Source organism: Perca fluviatilis, chromosome 7 (assembly GCF_010015445.1).
Source record: "Perca fluviatilis chromosome 7, GENO_Pfluv_1.0, whole genome shotgun sequence".
Lineage (NCBI taxonomy): Eukaryota > Metazoa > Chordata > Actinopteri > Perciformes > Percidae > Perca > Perca fluviatilis.
The window spans coordinates 15,656,422-15,677,163 of NC_053118.1; the positions used below are offsets into that span (position 1 = coordinate 15,656,422).

Sequence of the window (20,742 nt, forward strand, 5' to 3'; positions counted from 1 at the left end):
TTGCACCATTTACGGCTGAAGACATAACTTCTCACAAACATCTTACTGCTTTGAGTATTTGTTGAGATGTTTGCACTAGTTAACATTATAACAATAAGAATTAGCCACAGCTTTCGCACTATTGTACCACCGTCGGGATTCATTGGAGAATGGATACATAATTAACATCCCCACTGAAATCAGTAAAATAAATAAAATAAATTAAGAAGAGATTATAATCATGTATCAATTTTTTTTTGTAGTTTTTGGATTAGGTTTATATATATATATATATATATATATAATTTTTTTTATTATAATATTTAGAGTTCTAGTTGTTTCAAACTTAATTCAAACATTTAATCTACGAAGAGATTAACTCTACATGGTTTATGTATTAAAAAAGCATTTGGTGCATTTTTACATGATACCATGGTGTGAACGCCTTCCTCTGGTCTTCATGTTATGAATATGAATCCAGAATGTAGAATAGATACTAACTCCCCAACTAACTTGAAGCATCTGCCACAACAGTTACTGTATATCCCTGGGCGAAGAAAGATTCATAATGTGCTTACGTTATTTAAACATTTCAAATATTACACGTGCAAGGAATTTCATTGTATCTGTGTACATGTTGCAATATTGAATGCATTTATGTTTATTTTTACCCCACATATGATGTAAAGAAAAGTCAACCTCGAAAATGCTTAAATAAGATGAGAAAAAAACTGCAGTGATGGTGAAAGAGAAGAGGCGCAACAGACGAGGGAGGGAGGAGTGTGACGGAGATGGGGGGTGTAGTTGATTGATTCTCATACAAGAGTGGTATCGCAGACAGATCTCCATACCAGACCACAGGGTACTCTGGGCTCTGTGTGTGTGTCACTGGAGCCAAGGAGGGTGGGAGGGCTTTCTACAACTCCTCATAGAATACCAGTTGCTGTCATCTTTTTCTGTCTTCATCCTCATCTCCTGACTCTGTCTTAACTGTCTTTTTTTCTTTCTTTCTTTCAGTTTCTCTAAACATTTTTGCTTCAATCTGGGTCCGATTCTAACTTATCCAGAACGGTCTGCATAAATATGGTCAGCATCAGTTTGCAGCGCACTGAACAACATCAGCACAACTGGAATTAAATTGTCCAAACTGACAACGGGAGAAGCTTTCACCTGTCATATTTCAGAGGTGAGTGTTTTTTTGTCCTTGAAAATGTTTCTTTTGTAACATAATAACTGTTATATAATTGTATCATTTTAGTATTGTTTATTTTTTTTGGAATATAACAGCATTTGGCTGTGACCTAAGGTGTTATCTGTTGTCTTATGCTGACAGGACATTTACAGAAAAAAAATACTGAATTTGGCCAAACAATTAGCAAAAAAAACTGTTTTCATTGATATGATAATGGATGTTAGAATTGTTTAATGTTAAAAATGTATGCACATTCAGTTTTCAACAATACATTTCAGACTCAGTCTGAAAAAATAAAACGGCAACATAAAAAGCAAAAAATAATGCTCATTTTAGAAATTAGAATTTAGAAATTTAAAACATGTTTTAATGATAATTTTCTTATATTTAAGAAAGAAATGGGGCCTCATACTGGCACTTTTTCTACTAAAGATAATTTCAGTGGAAATCTGAACAACATTTGGTAGGTAACATGTTGCCGTTAGTCGGGAGTAGGAGACACTGGGCCAAATGTGTGAGCAAAATGGCGATCAACAAGTGTGAAATGAAATGAGCACGCTGTGATGGCCTGGTGGAGACACTCCCGCCCCTCCACACCCTCCTGTTACCCTCGGCCTGGATCCCACTCTCTGTTGCTTTTCTCCACTCTCCTCTTGCTCTTTTTGAATTTCATGTAATATCTTGAAATAAATGTATGTATTTAATCACCCATGATCTTTATTTATTTCCTTTCCGTACGGTCTTCTTAACATTTTAAAAAATCCATCAGCTTTTGTTGTTGTGTTGAATCCTGTTCAAGTCTGATTATGTTTGCAATGATAACCCAATTTCTTAAACAGGGAATAATAAAGTTCTATCTTTTGTTTTTCTCAATAATCTTCAACCGCACCTACATTGCTTCCTCATCCCCAACCTCCCAAAGGCTGTGCACCCCTCCATGCTGACAGAGAGAGTCCCTGTCGGCCTGATGTCCTCTGTTGTAGCCCCAGAAAAGCCCACCTCCAACACCATGGGCCCCAAAGAGGTCAGTGCAGATCTGACACACATGTAGTGAATTAATGGCCTGCAATTCAGACTGCTTAAAAAAGTGTAATTGAATCACAGCATGGGGCAAGCTTCCTAATTAAGTGCATTTATTTTTGATTTGGTCTGTCTGACTCAATTTCTGCAGACCTAAAAAACGTTGGGTGGGAAAAAGAACCATATTGGTAACAAAAGCCACATTTTCTGTAGGCTAAAATGGAAATAAGGACTAAATTAGTAGAATGTTCACAATTTGCATAACTTACTCAGAGGATAAAGGTGCATGAAGAATTGATGAAATGAAGGTGATTGTCATGTGTGGGGAATTGAGTGAATAATGAAATTAGGGTGAGACTCGGGTGACTTAAAGAGACGTTAAATTACACTAGTATGTTTTTCAGTGCCTATTGCATCTGCTTGTTTTAAACTCTGTGATTTCTAACACTTTAGGTGGAGCTGATCCTGGTGAAGGAGCAGAATGGGGTTCAGTTCACCTCGACCACCATAGTGGCTCCTACTCAGACCAAACCCAGTGGGGAGGACGAAAGGGAGACCTGGGGGAAGAAAATCGACTTCCTCTTGTCTGTGATCGGATTTGCCGTGGACCTCGCCAACGTCTGGAGATTTCCCTACCTCTGCTACAAGAATGGAGGAGGTGAGACAGATTAAAGGGGTGAGGGCAGGAGGCTGATGCTGTTCCCATGTCTAAAGGGTCCCCTACCAGAGATAGTGGATAGAGAAGGGAGTAAGGAAGTGAAGGTAGGATGGAGGGTGTGTTTTATGTGAGAGAGATCGTCCTCATCTCCTACGAGAGAAGTGAAGGAATTGAAGGGTTGATGTTTGTGCGTGGTTGTGTTGAAAGAAAAGACAGGGAGAAAAAAAGTGAAATATAGAAAAAATTAGAGAAGGTGAAATCAAGGTGAGACGTAATTCACACATGCTTGCATGCTGTATATTTTTACCTGCTTGTACTATTCGCGCATGCAAGTGCATGCTCAGACTATTTGCACATGCGTGTGTGTGTGTGTGTTTCAGCTCCTTGTGCTCGCTGGTTGTTTTACCCCTTCACAGAGATCAAAATAGGGGAAAAACCACCACAGCTGCTCCGAATAGATTAGCTCTAACAATCACTGCCACTAATTATGGCTGTTTAACATACATAGAGCTCTCATTACGTTTGAGAGCTATAAATGATACTGTAGCCATAGTCGAGGCTGACTACATGTCACCCAAATCCCGCATGTTGTCATACTTGTATTTATGGAAAATATTACTTAGTTTAATTTAAGGTAAAACCCAAATTTCAATTATTTTGTGTGCTTACATTTGATAGCTGACAGTAGTTCGCTAACAGTAAATCAGAAAAGGAAAGGGACAGCGAAAGACATAAGGCAAAGGTTTCGGGCTAGATGCAAACCAGGGACAATGGGAGCTTTAAGCCTTAAGCCACCATGGTGCCCTTAATGAGGGAGTGTTTTTAATCACCATATTCCCTATGTGATTTTACTGATGCTATGTAATTCAGTCGTTTGTGGTAGATTATAATATATCCATAAATCCATTATTCTTAAAGTCACATATTCTGAAGTTGATTGATCTGGTTACATTTAAGACAGCACAAATCATGTTCAATGCAAGAAATAATTTACTTCCGGGGAATTTACAAAAAATGTACATAGAAAGGCAGGGTGGGTATAATCTGAGTGAAGAACTAAACTTTTAAAAAGGATGTGCATCACAGTCTGTGGGGTGAGTTTGTGGAATAGTTTGGACCAGGTGCTAAAACATTGTACAAACATAATAAAGTTTAAAAAGTTGTATAAAAACACTTTATTAAAAGGATATGAGGATGAAGAGAGATGATTGTGAGGGTGGGTTGTTATACTGATTGTACTGGGGTGGGTGATTAGGGTAATGGGTTTTGTGCTAAATGTCAAAAATGTTTGGTAGGTGTTTAAAATTATATATATTTTTAATGTGTGTTTGTTATCTTGCTATGAATATATAATATAAAATATATGAAACATACATTTACAAAATATATACAGAAACTATTTAAAGTTGAATGACGGGTGGGGAAAACAACAAGCTTTTCTGGACAGATTGAACATATTATCTGTAACACTTTATAGATATTGTTTTTTCCTTTAGGTGTGTTGCTACGCACTTATTGTGTTTTTATATTTTCTTGTTATTTTTTGTTTCGAAATTAAAATAAAGAAAAATAAAAAAGAAGAAAGAACCTTGCATAGGTTGTTTTAAAAAAGGACCAAAAAAATTAGTACTTTACAATTATAAAACAGTAACTTTATAATTGATATGGGATCAGAAAACTTTTAATTTCACCTAAAACAAATAGCATTATGGAATGTATCTAGAAAAGAAGTTTGACCTCTCTCTCTCTCTCTCTCTCTCTCTCTCTCTCTCTGTGTGTGTGTGTGTGTGTGTGTGTGTGTGTGTGTGTGTGTGTGTGTGTGTGTGTGTGTGTGTGTGTGTGTGTGTGTGTGTGTGTTCAGGTGCGTTCCTGGTGCCATACCTGTTCTTCATGGTGATAGCAGGCATGCCTCTCTTCTACATGGAGCTGGCTCTGGGACAGTATAACAGAGAGGGGGCAGCAGGCGTCTGGAAGATCTGTCCCATATTTAAAGGTAACAAGTGGTCATAGGACACACATCCAGATATACAGACAGACACATGCCCACACTGGATGATATACACATGCAAATTCTTGACCAGGAATGCTTTCACATGTGTTTAAAATCTGTCTGTCACGGTATGTACATGCCTGTTAGTCTGTCTGATAATAGACCTGTAATATCTACATGTCTTTCGGTCTGCTTGTCTGCCCACATGCCTGTCTGTCCACATGCCTGTCTGTCCACATGCCAGTCTCTTTTGTCTGCTTGTCTCCCGTTTTGAGCGGGGCGACAGGCATTGTTTATCCTCCCCGGAACATCAGGTTCCATTGGCACTCAGATGGAAAGCAAATGAAAATTGGGCTTTTAGACTCTTGTCCTGATTGTCCAAATCCTCCTGTCAAATAATGGCGGGCAGGGAACACTCTCAAGGGGTACTTTTTAACACATCGATAAGCAAAGCTCAGTTGGGGAGAATGTCATCCAAACATACACTAATGGAGAAACAAACATTGAGACCAATTCCCATTTCTGAGCAAAGTCATTGGTTGAAACTATAATAATACACTTTACTTTGTTCAACTTATTATTCTCTGTACACAGTTTACAATCTGTGACGTTTGTGTATACATCCATCTCTGTCTTTGTACTGTATACCCTGCTCTGGTAAAGTTATAGTTTCACTTAAATCCATATTTAACACCTCACTATGAATCTAAAGAATCAACAGAAATACAACCTCAAATACCATTATTACCAGTAGACCAGCTGTTGCTTCACAGTTTGATGCTGCACCACTGTCTTTTGTTAGATCATGTCCTTGTTGGTTTGGAGGTGGCCCGCATTGTGTACTGTATATGCTCCTTCATGCTGTTTGTGTGTGTGTGTGTCTCTGGGCTTGTGCCTCCTGCGTGTGAACATGTGCCGTCTGTCAGGGACCAAACTGAGTAGGTTGACGGTCTAATCACACGCTTCACTCTCTCTCTCTGTCTCTCAGCAGGGGGATAACAGTAATTATTCAAATACACACACATGGTCATATTGACAGTAATTATTCTGATCAACAAGCTGGTTTCCTCTCAGGATCAATGCATTTGAAGAAAATGATGGAGAGAGGCAGACGGAGAGAGAGAGAGAGAGATGGCGAGATGGCATGGCCACATGTGGCGCTAATAAGAGGCATCGCTCCCTGGACAAATATCACATCCACATTACAAAAGGAATCAATACGGCACACTTGTGGTCGTGGCTCTTAGCAAAGGTTAACAATTAAATTCTGCCTTAGAAGAGTGGACATTGTTTCAGATTCATAGAAAGGGTAGATGTGTTGATAATTAAGGCATAAAGAGGCAATCTTTAGAAGGTGTGGTGCTTTCTGCGATACCGCAGGCATGTATCATGGGCTGGTGTACTCATGCTGAGCGAGAGATTGTGCTTTCTGGTGTGCACTCCGGTGGTGGAATCTGTCAGGGTGTAGTCACTGTTCAGAACAGCCAATGCCTACATTTGACCCGTGTGTGGAACATATAACTGTTTCTACTGATTCACCATGGTTCTTCATGGCCAAATACCTAAGAAGCATAATTTGTTTAGCTTTTAAACATTCCTGCAATCAAGAGAAAAAAAAAAGAATTTTGTAAAACCCTAAGATTAGCACTGTATCATTTAGTTCACGTTTTGGTGATAAAAGCATACAGTATGCTAATGGTGTGTGTTGCATTAAAGAGTGAAAAGGTGACTCGGTCAACAACTGAGAGAAGTCCAAGGTTTGGTTCCTAACTTGGAAATCTTTAGTGGTGGAATAAGTATTCAGATCATTTTGATTAAGAAAAAATATCTAAATTGTCCATTACAAATCCTTTTGAATGATTTATTATTATATAATACATGATTTACGTTACTGATATATCAGCAGTTTACTGTTGTGGCAGGTTCAGCTATTTTAAACTACTTTTTATACGGTTTGGTAGTTTTTTTCCAGTGGTTCCCAATTTACTTCAAAATGCAATTCCTGCTATTATGGATTTTTCCCAAATAGCATAACTATGTATAGATTATACATAGATAATGTTACCCCTTTAGTTCTCAAACAGTTATTTAAGTAACCTGCAAGTTCATTTTGGGGTATAATATTCCTTTGATAGCAAACAATAGAAAGATGACAGAAAATGCCAAGAGAGATGCACAGTGACATGCAACAAAGTTCACCAGCCAGACATCAACTGGCAAGGTTGCAGTTGTCAGTGCTTTTTAGTAAGGGGTTATGAGCCAAAAAGTTTGGAAACCACTGGTTTAATCTTTACCAATTAATTGTATTTTATAGGCTTATCATATGTTTCATTTATGGAAAGTCTTTATGTGGAAAGTAGCTATTAACTATAGCTGCATGCCCCTTTTAAAATGTAGGGGGTTAGAAGTATAAAGTAGCAGAAAATGAAAATACTCAAGTAAAGTACAGAACTTGACCTGGACATCTTTGCAGCCATGGAAGTCAACCATGGAAAGCAGTAGGCCTACTCTGTAATTGATGTACAAAGTAGAAGGACTAAGACACTGATGGGATGTTATATGCTAATGTTATGTCATGTAATGCCTATAAATATGAATCATTTGTGTTCCCCTAACAGGTGTAGGCTTTACAGTGATCCTCATTTCCCTCTACGTTGGTTTCTACTACAATGTCATCATCTCCTGGGCGCTGTTCTACCTGTTCTCCTCATTCACCAGCGAGCTGCCGTGGGTCCACTGCAACAACACTTGGAACAGTCCTAACTGCTCCGACTGGGCTGACAACAGCTCAGTCAGTGATATTTACAAGGCCACCCCTGCTCAGGAGTACTTTGAGTAAGTTGGCCTGAAATCAGGCTATAACATGTATTCAGTGATCTTTGTTTGATATAGTTAGTTCTAATTTAGGTAAACACAATGACATAGATTTATAGTCAGTTTGGAGCCCCACCATGCTTTTGAAAATATGTGTGTCATACTCAAACTTATATGGCAACAGGTAATTGTGAATGTGAATTGTGGGACCTAAAAGTAGTGTGACGGAAAAAGAAAAGGTTAAGAAGCCCTGCCATGATGGTTCTACAAAAAGGCAATTTCTATAGATCTAACTGCCTTTAAATTGTAGTCATTATAGTCATTATATAACTTCTACCAGTAAAATGACTTTAAAACACAATGTTCTATTCCAAAATACTTTTATTTTATGAAATAATAATCTTTTGTTGAGGTCTTTGAACCTACAGAAAAATGGAAACTTTGAAATCAATTAAAGGCAAACATACTGTATACATATTGTTACAATGCTAAACTAACCTGGGCTCGTATAACAAAGACACACAACTACTAAAGGCTAACCTAGCTCATAACATGGTATGGTATTTTCTCCTCTCCCTGCGTGTTGCGTTTAACATGAGAATGAGACTAAGCTGGCCTGGATGAATGTATACTTTCCTGCCTAAGAGGGATTGTGCTGTGTTAAGCTGACTCACCCAGTCACCGTGTCATGCCGCATTCTGGAGCATGGCCAGGTTTTAAAAGGTGTATTTACAAAAGTTGTGTTCTGGGAAAAAAAGAATAGGCTTTCAGCGTCTTTGTCTTCAATTGTCCTTCCGTGTAGTAGCATGTGGTTTTCAGCGTCAGCCTGCAGCATGCTGCTTCCATGATTGTCTACCTCCGGTAACTATCTCAATCTGAATCTCTCCCACACACCTGCAATGGCTGGGTTAATTCAGATCAACCAACACACCCCCCCCCATGTGTCATTTGTCAGTCTGACCCTCTCATCAGCTACACACACTACCAGCTGACAGACTAAAACATAACAATATGTCCAACTATTAAAACATCAGTAAAACATCAGTGCACAACTTAGGCTTTACTGTATATAACCCACACAGTTACACTGCAGGAATTGCACATGAAAACTGTTGCAGTAATGGTGTAATGGAGCAGAGTTGGCTTGAAGCTCAGTCTCCAGAATAACTGAAGATTCTGTAATTACTACATGTATAAGCACTTTGCATAGATATAGGAATGTCTTGGAATATCTTATTATGAATACTTAGACCTCAAAATGGATCTAGAGTTTGGCTGCATTTAGCTTATGCAGCTTCTATTCTGTGAAGCTGCCCAGGTGCCTCTTATTCCAACAAGCGAGGGGTTGTTCTGTTGTGACAATTGAGACATTTGATCCATTCTCGTTGAAATGGCAGTGTGCTATTTACACAGAACCACCTGCAGACAATTTGACCACATCGGCTGAGCGTTAGCTGATCTTTTCAATCTCATCTGTTAGGCTGCCTCTGAAGACTTTCAGGTGACATGTGTAATTCAACTTTACAGAATATGTTACCTTTTATTGCAAGTTCATTTTTCATTGTTAAATAATGCATCATTTTGCAGCAATGGATGTACCAATACTTCATGTGGCATCCATCTGGCCAGATTTCTTAGTCTCTTGTCACTGTTGCACCCCCAGGTACTGAGCTTCCAACAAGGCCAGGTATTGATTGTTAAGCCAATTTATATGCAGGATGTCAAGACCAGGTCCAAGTGTATAGCTCAATTGTTGTGAATAATGATGTTATAGGACACTTACTGTTACAGTACATGCACATACTGTGGTGCTTTTATTGTAGCACGGGGCCTTAGAGAAACAGTTGGTTCCCCATGGCCTCTAGGACAATATCTGGTATCCAATTGACTGCTTGCCATACATGAGATCAAAAACTCAATCCTGAAGTCTGGTACATACTGTAATGCAGTGGTTCTCAAAGTGGCATCCGGGGACCACCAGGGGCCCTTAAGGAGGTTCAAGGGGGTCCCCAGCAAAAAGGGGAATCATTTATTTTAACTATAATTCCATCCATAAGTAACACAATGACGGAATGTGTGACTATTTGGGTCATGGATTTCATTCACTTTCTGTAATAAAACGTGATAGCAAAAATTCCATGAAGTGGGCCACACTGGGACAAAATATTATCAAATGGCAGTCCAGGGTCTAATTTGTGTCAGTTTAGAGCTCGTTGTTGTTAAAATTGATTTAGAACTGCTGTACTGTATGTGCCTCAGAGACAGCATATGTATCATGTATTATATACTGTATATTAACATTTGGAATATATGGATGCAGCTCTTTCATATCTGTTACGGCCATTTTTGTAAACTTTAAATGGGGACTCAGGAGTGGTCATGGTTCTTACCAGAATATTCTGTTTCCTTAGACGACGGGTGCTCCACATCCAGGACAGTAATGGTATTGATAACCTGGGCCGCCCACGCTGGCAGTTGACTTCCTGTCTAGCTGTAGTGATTGTTCTGCTCTACTTCAGTCTGTGGAAGGGAGTCAAGACATCTGGAAAGGTGGGAAATTACACAGTAGCCATGTTTCATTATGTGGAAACTTATATATTATGAAAATACTATGATTCCTATCCAGTAATTCTCAAGTGACTCAATTTAAGATGTATAATTACCTTAAGGAAATGTCTAAAAAGGGAATGCGGCGTCTTCTTGTCCAGTTCGAATCCACTGAGCTGTTTAAGACCACTGTTTGTGTGTATATAAATGTGTACATGCATTTTCACTCTCTTGCATGCATGCAATGTATGAATCTGACTGTGTGTGTATGTGTGTGTGTGGCCTTCTTTCTCTGTGTAAATGTGCGGGTGTCGTGTGTGCGCGCCTCATGCGACCCTTTCAGGTTGTGTGGATCACAGCCACAATGCCCTATGTGGTCTTGACTGTGCTGCTGGTCCGCGGAGTCACCCTGCCTGGAGCCATCGATGGCATTAAGGCCTACCTCTCTGTCGACTTCCTGAGACTCTGTGATGCCAAGGTGAGTGTGGACAGGAGAGATAGGGGACACGAGAGAGGTGAGAGTGGTTTGTGTTCAGGAGAAGAAAAGGAGGCACTGTGGCTGAAAGACACTTTAAAGAAATGCTTTGCTTTTGAAAAGTTTTTGTTTATTTCTTTTATCTAACATTAGCACTTATTGTATATCAATGTTTAAAGAAACAGTGTGATTGTGCTAAAAAGACTTGGCAAGTGTCTTGTAACATAGTTGGTCGACTATATCATGCTAATGTGCTAAGCTAGACTTAACATAGCAGTGGTACATAATTACACTACGTCATTAGCTGTGAGCGTGGCAGACCACTAACAACAGCATGGAAAGCAAGCATATAGGTTAACATTAGATCATTTCAAAATAGCTAACAATGGCAAATGAGTGTTCAAAGTAGGAGCTGTTACAATGTGAGTTAACCTCTGCATTTATTGTAAGCAGATAACAATCCGTATTCAAGCTTTGCGAGCAATGAGGAGTTACTGCTAAGGAGGAACAAAGGCAATATCAACGTTATTTGCAATGTTGATTGTGCTGTAAGTGTTTCAATATTATATGCACATAACAAAAAATAAATAGGATAAGAATAGAGAACCATAACAAAATAGAGAGAGTTAAACTAAATTTAAACACAATTAGACACGCAACAAACCCAGCAAATGCTACACAAAATGTCTCTGGCACAATGAATCGTCTTTCATTTTGATCTAATAAAAGCCTGATCGTGGAACTATCTCTGCAAACTCAATTGACAACTGTTGCGTTATTAATGCATACAATCTGAGAGCTGGTAACTGTCATCCCTCTCTCATTGTATACTGTGTAGACCAAATAATTTAACAAAACGGTGGTTTACAATATTAAGTATCTGTAGAGAGGCATTTCCTCAAGGCATAAAAAAAAAAAAAAAGTGACAATATTGTTTGTGTAACTCATTTCTAATATGTTCCTTATCTGTGAAAGCCGCTATCACAGCACTAAGGAGCTCTATAAGTAAGCATGCAGGACTAAAGGACTCAGTTATGGAGAAGGAAAGTGACGGAGAGATACATGGCAGCAATTGGAGAATTAGATTAGATAGATTCATGGAGCAGTAATTTGCAAAATTACCCCCCGTATTCACTAGCGTCTTTCATCTGCTGCCGTTGAATGAGTTTCCTGCAATTATCCCTAATAATGGCTTTTTTCCTCTCCTGTGCCTTTTGTTTGCCGCTTCACACAAGTGTACTCGTTCTGTTGCTCCACAGGTCTGGATTGAGGCAGCGACACAGATCTGTTTCTCTCTGGGAGTGGGGTTTGGTGTGCTAATTGCCTTTTCCAGCTACAACAAATTCAGCAACAACTGTTACAGGTAAAGACACACAACGAGAAGAATGAGGGATTGCAAAGAGACAGACGGAGGAAGGGGAGTTGCTTCTACACACACACACACACACACACACACACACACACACACACACACACACACACGCACACAGAGGCAACATAAGCAGGTGAATTACAATAACCTTTGAAGCTCCTTGAAACCCGCTATGTCTTTGACACCATGCTGTGCAAACAGACAGCCATAACACCAATCAAAACTGTCGCACTCTTTGAAAATCATCATCATCATCCCACAGGAAGCTTTTTATCTTCCTGTTTTGCCTTTTTTACTACACTGAACATATATTTCGGCAAAATGCCAAAAATGTCTTACCTAATGAGGAATTGCACATTTTCTGTGGGACAATGTTAAATAAATTCTCCTTATTTCCCTTTCCCACTCTTTCACACACCAAGTGTTTATTCAACAATGACCAACTCATTCATTTGTTAATTCTTTTCTCCTTTCTTAAACATTTTTGCAATTGCAGAAGGTTTACCTTCCATCCAAAGGCAGGTGGATGACTTTTAAGTATTAACTATTCTGCGACCCAGACTCGTTACAGAAAGCTAACATTCCTTTCATGTCGAAGCCAAGAGAACACTGTTAACCCACCCATGGCATACACTTCAATTGGTCAACTGGTCAACAATGATGATATTGACTGATTGATGACATTTTGACATTCTAATTATGTCATTTTTGTTTATCTCATTTGATTTTATTGATCCAGAGACGCCATCATCACCAGCTCCATCAACTCTTTAACCAGTTTCTTCTCCGGCTTTGTGGTCTTCTCATTCCTTGGGTACATGTCCCACAAGCACAACGTAGACCTTGACAAAGTTGCAAGAGACGGTATGGTATTATTTGTCTGTGATTGAAAGGTGTGGTGTGTGTATATATATATATATATATATATATATATAGTGTAGATATTTTGAGGCATGACTATGCAGACTATGATCAAGTTAAGGCTTTTCCCTCAGCTTTTGAAAATGTATGATGAGTGCATTCATGTGCCATGCTTATGTGTAGATTTTGAGAAAGTTTGAGCTCAATAAATTAAACGGACCGCATGTTTCAGGCAAACATGAAATTTCCTTGAGCACATTTGTAGAAGCTTCACTCATCATCACTCATGTCCTCACTCATTATTCCACAAGTCAACAATATTAAAGATGAGCTAAATGTAGTTGCCAGGACTGTAATCAATGAAAAAACCCACATGAACCGGGTGACTGGATTTAAATGCCACCACTGCTTTCCATGGAACTGTGTTCCTAACAGAGTCATTACAAATTTAACATGTTGCACAAACTCTTCTCCAATATACCATATGTATTAATTAACATGTATCTTGTATCTACGTTTTAACCATACTTTTTGCTTTTTAGCAATCTATTCTTTTATGTCCGCTTCCATGTTAAAAGCTAAGTGTGTTTTGGGCTGTTTTCTATTTTCCTTGCTTGAATGTGTTGTTCTGTAGGTGCTGGTTTGGTGTTTGTCATTTACCCAGAAGCCATTGCAACATTACCTGGATCATCAGTGTGGGCGGTCATCTTTTTCATTATGCTGTTGACACTGGGAATTGACAGTGCTGTGAGTATGCACCCACCCACACATGTTGCAATGTCTCCGACGTTTGGGGGTATTTTAGTTTATGTACTATAATGTTAAAGGAAATGACAGCATGCTTTTCAGACATTCATTGGACAAAATGTGAAAGAAACTATTTTATGTTTTGGCGCAGTGCAGCGGTAATGCAATAAAAAAATGGGATATCAACAGTGACTCGCTGACTTTGTGTTTTAATCTAACTCTTGTGTCTTCTCTTGCAGATGGGTGGGATGGAATCAGTGATCACGGGGCTGATTGATGAGTTTAAATGCCTCCACAAGCACAGAGAGCTGTTCACCCTCTTCATTGTTTCTGCCACCTTCCTCATATCCCTCTTCTGTGTTACAAATGTAAGTATAGTACAGCGTAGTCATACAATTTAATACATACATGTAGTCATTTTCACAAGCTCTTGTTGTAACACTGCCATACTAATCTAAGTTTCTGCAAATTCAATGAACTGAATTGTCATTATTTTTGTATGTTTGTTCTTACTTTAACCTGTATAATAAAGCTTATTATACTAGCACAATTATTGTACATTTATTATATTTCCCCTCTCTCTCTCCAGGGTGGGATGTATGTGTTCACTCTGCTGGACCACTTTGCGGCAGGGACATCGATTCTCTTTGGAGTGCTTATTGAAGCCATTGGCATTGCATGGTTTTATGGTGAGAAAGATGGACAGGAGGAAAGTCAAAGGATAAAACAGATAATTCATGTTTTCATGGCCAGCAAAGCTGATGCTGTATTAAGGGTTTGATGAGAAATCTCTTGGTATGGGTGTGCTGTGCCACAATGCAGCATCGTTCTATTAGAAGTAAGATACTGCAGCTAGAAAGTCTATTCCCATGGATGGTTTTGGCCTCTTCAGTCTATAAGCATTTGTTGTTAAAGGTAAAAGGATACGCTGTAGCTGTGCTGCTCATAAGAGCTCAGTGAGGTTAAATGGCCCGTGTTTTGAACGCTGCCTGTGTTACCTCCGTGTTCACTCAGCAGTAGTGAGCCTCCACATAAAGAAAATTGCAGCTGGGGAACACGCAATTCACACTTGTCATGGACAGGAGTCAGCTGTCTAATAGCTAGGTTGTAGATTGTTGTGGGTGGCAAGTGGGGGTGACCTCTAAGTCAATGTCTTTCCTGATGTCTAAATTGTATTGACACTTGGTTTTACACAATTTTGCCATCTCTACAATGTTACAATTCTTTTTATTTTTTTTTATATCTATCACTCCATTCAACAGACCAAATCTCTATAAATTACTGTTTATCTCTGCGCAAGATAAGACGTTTTCTGGAGTAAATGGCATGTCTCCAGGGTGATTATTCATCAGCACAACATGGAATAAATACGTTAGTTGTGAAGGAGTAAATAACCCTTTCTATACTACATGTTAGCATCTCATAATTCAACACTTTATGTGCTGATAAGTGACCTCTCACAGTTAGCCATTTGGGGTTTCCTCCTTTTTCCAGTTTTATTTGTAAATTAATAGCTAAAGAATAAGTGATGCATGATGAATATTTACCTTGATGCATTTTTAACCTACAGCACCACTTGCTGAAAACAAGAAAAACTGACTTTTCAGAAAAACAAAGACAAAATATTATAAGAACAATCTAAAGGTTAGGGAAAAGGTTTACCTGAACTTCCGTGTTCAGTTTCTTGTCTCATGTCTACTGAACCTGACTGTGGAGGGATCTAGAAAAGGGCTAAATACTAACCAGGCCCCAGGCGGTGGGGTCAGCATATTAGCCAACTTTGCTGGGTCCCGACCTTGGCAAGCCAGATAAATCAAGCCTAAGGCTTCAGTGGGCCTTTTTTTCCTCATCCTCATAACTGCTGACAGGAACCCCTGGCCGCTGTGGTCTTTCGTTCGGCTGTCCATTACACAAGTACATTAAGCTGTGCTAAATACCTAGTCGTCAGTCTGGATATATTCCTCTGTCATGAGAGATGCCTTCCAGGCAGAAGAAACAAAATGTACAATACAGCCAGGTTTATAAGAGAAAGAAAGTTGTAATGGTGGAGGATGGAGGTAAAAATGGTGCAGTATGGTATTACAATTGGCTCTGCAGAGTGACTTTAGTTTTTTTTTTTTTTATATATATATATTGCGTCATGCGTTTCTGAATGGCTGAAAAACTTTTTATTTAAACTTATGCATAAGGACCATATACATAAATACCTAGTGCCTTGATAATATTTTCAATATCTGATATTCAGTTTTAGCAAAGCCTGTGTCTTGGAAGGAAATTTGGAAGTATTTCCATGTGTTTCAGGAGTGGACCGATTCAGTGATGACATTGAAGAGATGATTGGTCAGCGACCAGGCATGTACTGGAGGCTGTGCTGGAAGTTTGTCAGCCCCTGCTTCCTCCTGGTGAGTCTGTGCACAGACTTATTGTACATTGGAACCCAAACCAAGGCTTGTAGATATAGATAGATAGCAGGATGAAAATACTGAGACTGTGAATTTAACTTCATCATTATATGATTTTAGCTCATACACAACACGTACAATTTAAGACACCAAACAAAAATGTAAACTATTTTCACCATGACTCCAATTTCCTTTTTACAGGAACCGTCCTATTCTATTTTGAACTTTTAGGCTGATTGATGAATGAAGTCATTTTTTACCACTATATACTGTATCCAACAATCCATCAGACCAGTGGTTATATTGAGCAAAAGCCAAGCATATTTGTATGCACATTTTGAAGCGTCCCATTAGAAACGCTGTTTCTAATGCAAAAACGTTTTTACGCTCGCTTGAGGTGTTTTTTGCCTTTTTGGAAAAAGCTAAATGGAAAAGGTCAGAATTTGCAGGAAAAAGTCCAAACTCAGAATTCTGACTTTGAACTCAGAACTCAAATACAGTTTACACATGTGGCCCTTATCCTCTTCAGTAACATGACAACAGAAATATTTCCCCTATTTTTTTACTGCTAGTAGAATATATATCCTGCATCAGAAAATTGCATTGAACCACTCAATTAATTTGCTTTTAAGAGGACTTGAAATGAACAGTGAATCTTTGGAACTGATGCTTCTTCAGGTCCTTTGTGCTCAAATTATTTTTTTCCATAGTTTATGGTGGTGGTGAGCTTTGCCACGTTCAACCCTCCAAACTACGGCACCTACACGTTTCCTCCATGGGCTAACATGGTGGGGTGGTGTCTGGCTATTTCCTCAATGTCCATGGTGCCTCTATACGCCATCTACAAACTCTGCATACTGCCTGGGAAGTTTTGTGATGTAAGTCTGAGCTTTTTGGCCAAAATGGAATTTCTAGTATACATGTTAAATCTTTAATCTTTCATTAAAAATCAAGTATTTAAAAAAAAATATTTAACTTACAATTTCTTAAACTATATCAATTGATCCCTTTCTCTTTAAACAGAGACTGGCCTATGCCATCACCCCAGAGACAGAGCATCATTTGGTAGACAACGGGGAGGTTCGGCAGTTCACAGTAAGTGCTGACTTAATTATGATTTATTTGCATTGCATCCTTAGAATTGTTTATTGCTGTTGATGGCCGAATGCGAAGTTGACAGTTTTGGACCAGTATTCAAATTCATGATATTACTGTTTTTAGTCTGTTTCAATTAAGTAATAAAATAATAAAGTACTGTGTTTTATTTCATATATTCGATTTCCCCCACAGCTGCATCACTGGCTGGTGGTCTGAAAAGTACAGAGCAAGAGAGATAAAGAGACTGAACGAGTGTGTGTGTGAGAGAGAGAGAGAGAGAGAGAGAGAGTATGGACTTTGGGTGTGAATGCATGCACAGCAAAGGTCTGAAGAAATAGGAAGAAAAAGAAATAGTAATTTGAGTCGATCAGGGTGGTGGTGGGAGGTTAAAAGTGCTGAAAAAAATATTGTAGTGTGCTTTAATTTCAGCAGTGGGTGTGTGAAGCTGTGCATTGACCCTCTCCACCATTGTGTTGACATTAGTGAATGGGATTCAGTCAAACCTATAATGTGGTGTTCATACTGCTTCTGACATAAATACATAACTCTTTATGAATGGTAAAATGGGTTTTCTTTGAGGCAAGTAGGCGCAGTAAATAAGAATTGGTTTATTTTTATTGGGTGAAGATTTTGGACACAACATCTGAAAGAGTTAGTTTCCAAACTGCAGGATCTGTTTTTGGAAATAACTGTTTTCTTTAAGATCATTTGTATTTGTTCTATACTTTAATTTTATTTTCAATTTGTCACTTTCAAAACAATATTAATGACAGTATTGGTTTTTTTTAGCGGTCAGTCATGATGACATGATGACATAATGCATGCCACAGGTTTCACTGAATCCCAGTCCATGTCTTGTTTATTATATTTATTTTATGTACTTGCTCTTCTTAAAGACTGTTATAATACACAAAATCCCTGCAGACTTTTGTTTACACCAAAACAATGTACAGGAAAGAACAGCTGCTACATCAATAGACCAACATAACATCATCTGAATAAACTAAAACAAAGTATGAAAAATCATTATGAGCTTTCTCACTGAGGATTCGTCAGTTACAAATCAGTACTGAGTTCAGTATTGATTGTCTGAAAATAAAAGTCACTTCCTCTTACCGCTGTCCGCCTTTAGTCATGTTGGAAGGACCAACAGAAACATAATTTGACCAGTAGTGCAATTTTGTAGTGTTGTCAAGGGTTGGTTTATAGTAAGACTGTCCAACAAATTCCAACACATTGGTGAATACATTCTAAAAAATAATAAAACTGAACCTATCTACAGACCATTTGATTGTTAACTTTATCTTGCCGGGTCAATCTCTCTTCCCCATTATAACAAATCAGTGCCATTGCACATTTCATTTTAGTTTAATTGGACACTAGTTGTGTGTTTTTACACAAAGTTTTCCGGTGAAGATTTGAAAGCTATGACTGTCAAATTTCCAGAAAGCATCAAGCTTTAATGTTACTGTTTACATAATCGTATTAAGTGTTTCAAGACTGTTTGAAAGCTGCTTTGTATTGAGCTGCAAATGGATAGTGTGTAATGTAATATATGAAGTAATTTAAGTTATATATCTGTGTAAGTAAATGTAATGTAGAGGGGCTTGTATTGTATTGTACTGTATGATATTGAATAACAAGACCAACAAGATTATATATATATATATATATATATATATATATATATATATATATATATATATATATATATATATTGCTTTGTTACTGTCAAGTTGATACATATTAGCCTTAAGGACCTTGATGAGAAACTTTCTTCTCATGAACACTTTCTGTTAAATCAGAGACCATATACATTTTTTTTTCAAACTTATCAGCAATGACTTGTTGTCACCTTGTGGTACATGTAACACACTGAAGGGTTAATTATGTCCCAAACTGTATGCCTGTGCTGCTGTACTGTGCCTTGTGGTGTTTCTGACTTTTATTTGTACTGTCAAATAAAGTATAATAATTCAATTATTACATTTAAAATGCCCCTCTCTGTGCCCTTTTCTTAACTTTATTTTGTGATTAAAATGTCCTGTGCCAATTTGTATACCTTTCTCTTTAGTACTGCAGTGGTTTTATAGAAGGGCACACAAGGACACATATAAAACTGCATCCTTGTTATTTTGGCATGAAGCCAACAAAGCAAAATGACCACATGTTTTCTCCTGGAGAGTACATTTCATCACAATTCTAACATTTTGGCGATCATGTGAAGCTTGATTCCCAAATTGAAACAAATTCGACATGTATTATTTAAAAATGCATTTAAGACATGTATTATTTAAAAATGCATTTAACATTTTACATGATCACGAGGTACTGCGGGAGTATGGGGTGAGGGAGTCCCTTCTCAGGGCCATCCAATCCCTGTACGCCCAAAGTGAGAGCTGTGTCCTGGTTCTTGGCAGTAAAGGCTGATTTATGGTTCTGCGGAAGCTCCTCGCAGAGCTTTCGGCGTAGCCTACGTAAGTAGCCTGAAGTTTTTTGTGCGTTGGTGTGTGCGTCGATCTTTTTAAGAGAATAGCAGGGCCGGCATGTGTGTGTGCGTGGGGAGTTTGGTAGAGCGAGTGAGAGAGTGACGGTGATTAGCTTCGGAGTGAGGACTCTAGAGAGGCATAGTGGGAGAAACAAAGTGTCTCTCCTGTGCTTTCTGACTATGGTCGGAAATCTGTAGCAGGAAATAAGTAGGGGGAAATGCAACGATACCCAGCCACGGCCGAGCGACGTGCATCGCTGTGACGTGTAGTTAAAGTGATGGTTCGGAGTAATTTACCCTAGGGTCCTTTGCACCATGACCTCGAGCTAAACACCCCCCCAGAAGCTTTTTTCACCTGGGTCTAACATTGGGCGAGTTAGCGTAGAGTAGCGTTAGCCGCTGAATAGCTTAGCGTGGGGCTAATGGACCCACGTTTGTATCTCTTAAATGACCCCACTAATAATGCCCGAAATGATACCAAAGGTCTACACTAGTATATATAGGTTATGCACTATAAAACGATGGATTGGAAAGTTTGTAAGTACAACCAGAAGTTTATGTAAATAACACTTCTGCCTGCTGGCTTCTGCTCTGCTGTTGTTGTTGCTGCTGTGAGAGCGAGTGCTTAGGGGCGTCTACAAATTACAACACCGAAAAGAGATGCAACAAAAATATTTTTTAATTTAACTTATTTTTTAAAGTAAGTGCTGTAATATAACTAGCAGGAGACAAGTAATAATTGAGGTAAGTTAGGAGACATTACCTTATTTAATCATTAAATTTATACATATTTTTGTTGTATCTCTTTTCGGTGTAGTAATTTGTAGACAGCCCTAAGCACTCGTCTAACTGCAGGTAGCAGCAGCAGCAACAGAGAGCAGAAGAGAGCAGGCAAGTGTTCATAAACTTCTGGTGTACTTACAAACTTTCCAATCCATCGTTTTATGAGAGCATAACCTATATATATACCTTATATTTGTATCATTTCCTGGATTATTAATGGGGTTTCACGCATTGGTCCATTAGCCCCTGCGCTAAGCTATTCAGCGGCTAACGCTACTCTACGCTAACTCGCCCAATGTTAGACCCAGGTGAAAAA

The 20,742-nt window shown here is 38.6% G+C and overlaps 1 protein-coding gene across 1 annotated transcript; it reads left to right on the top strand.

Moving 5' to 3' along the window:
- Positions 1-819: 819 nt before the first annotated feature.
- On the top strand, positions 820-18,801 carry slc6a3 (solute carrier family 6 member 3). The gene is made up of 17 exons (XM_039807297.1): positions 820-882; positions 997-1,165; positions 2,094-2,195; positions 2,645-2,849; positions 4,711-4,842; positions 7,458-7,674; positions 10,065-10,203; positions 10,544-10,678; positions 11,935-12,038; positions 12,787-12,911; positions 13,543-13,655; positions 13,895-14,023; positions 14,245-14,344; positions 15,957-16,057; positions 16,768-16,935; positions 17,081-17,152; positions 17,348-18,801. Exons 3-17 carry the CDS (start codon positions 2,109-2,111, stop codon positions 17,369-17,371), a joined length of 1,851 nt encoding a protein of 616 aa, XP_039663231.1. The 5' UTR covers positions 820-882; positions 997-1,165; positions 2,094-2,108; the 3' UTR covers positions 17,372-18,801.
- The last annotated feature ends 1,941 nt before the right edge of the window (positions 18,802-20,742 follow it).

Coding starts and splice junctions, on each gene's coding strand:
- slc6a3 (XM_039807297.1), top strand. CDS start 2,109: ATGCTGACAGAGAGAGTCCCTGTCGGCCTGATGTCCTCTGTTGTAGCC. Junction 10,204..10,543: donor GAGTCAAGACATCTGGAAAG/GTGGGAAATTAC, acceptor CGACCCTTTCAG/GTTGTGTGGATCACAGCCAC. Junction 17,153..17,347: donor GGGAGGTTCGGCAGTTCACA/GTAAGTGCTGAC, acceptor TTTCCCCCACAG/CTGCATCACTGGCTGGTGGT.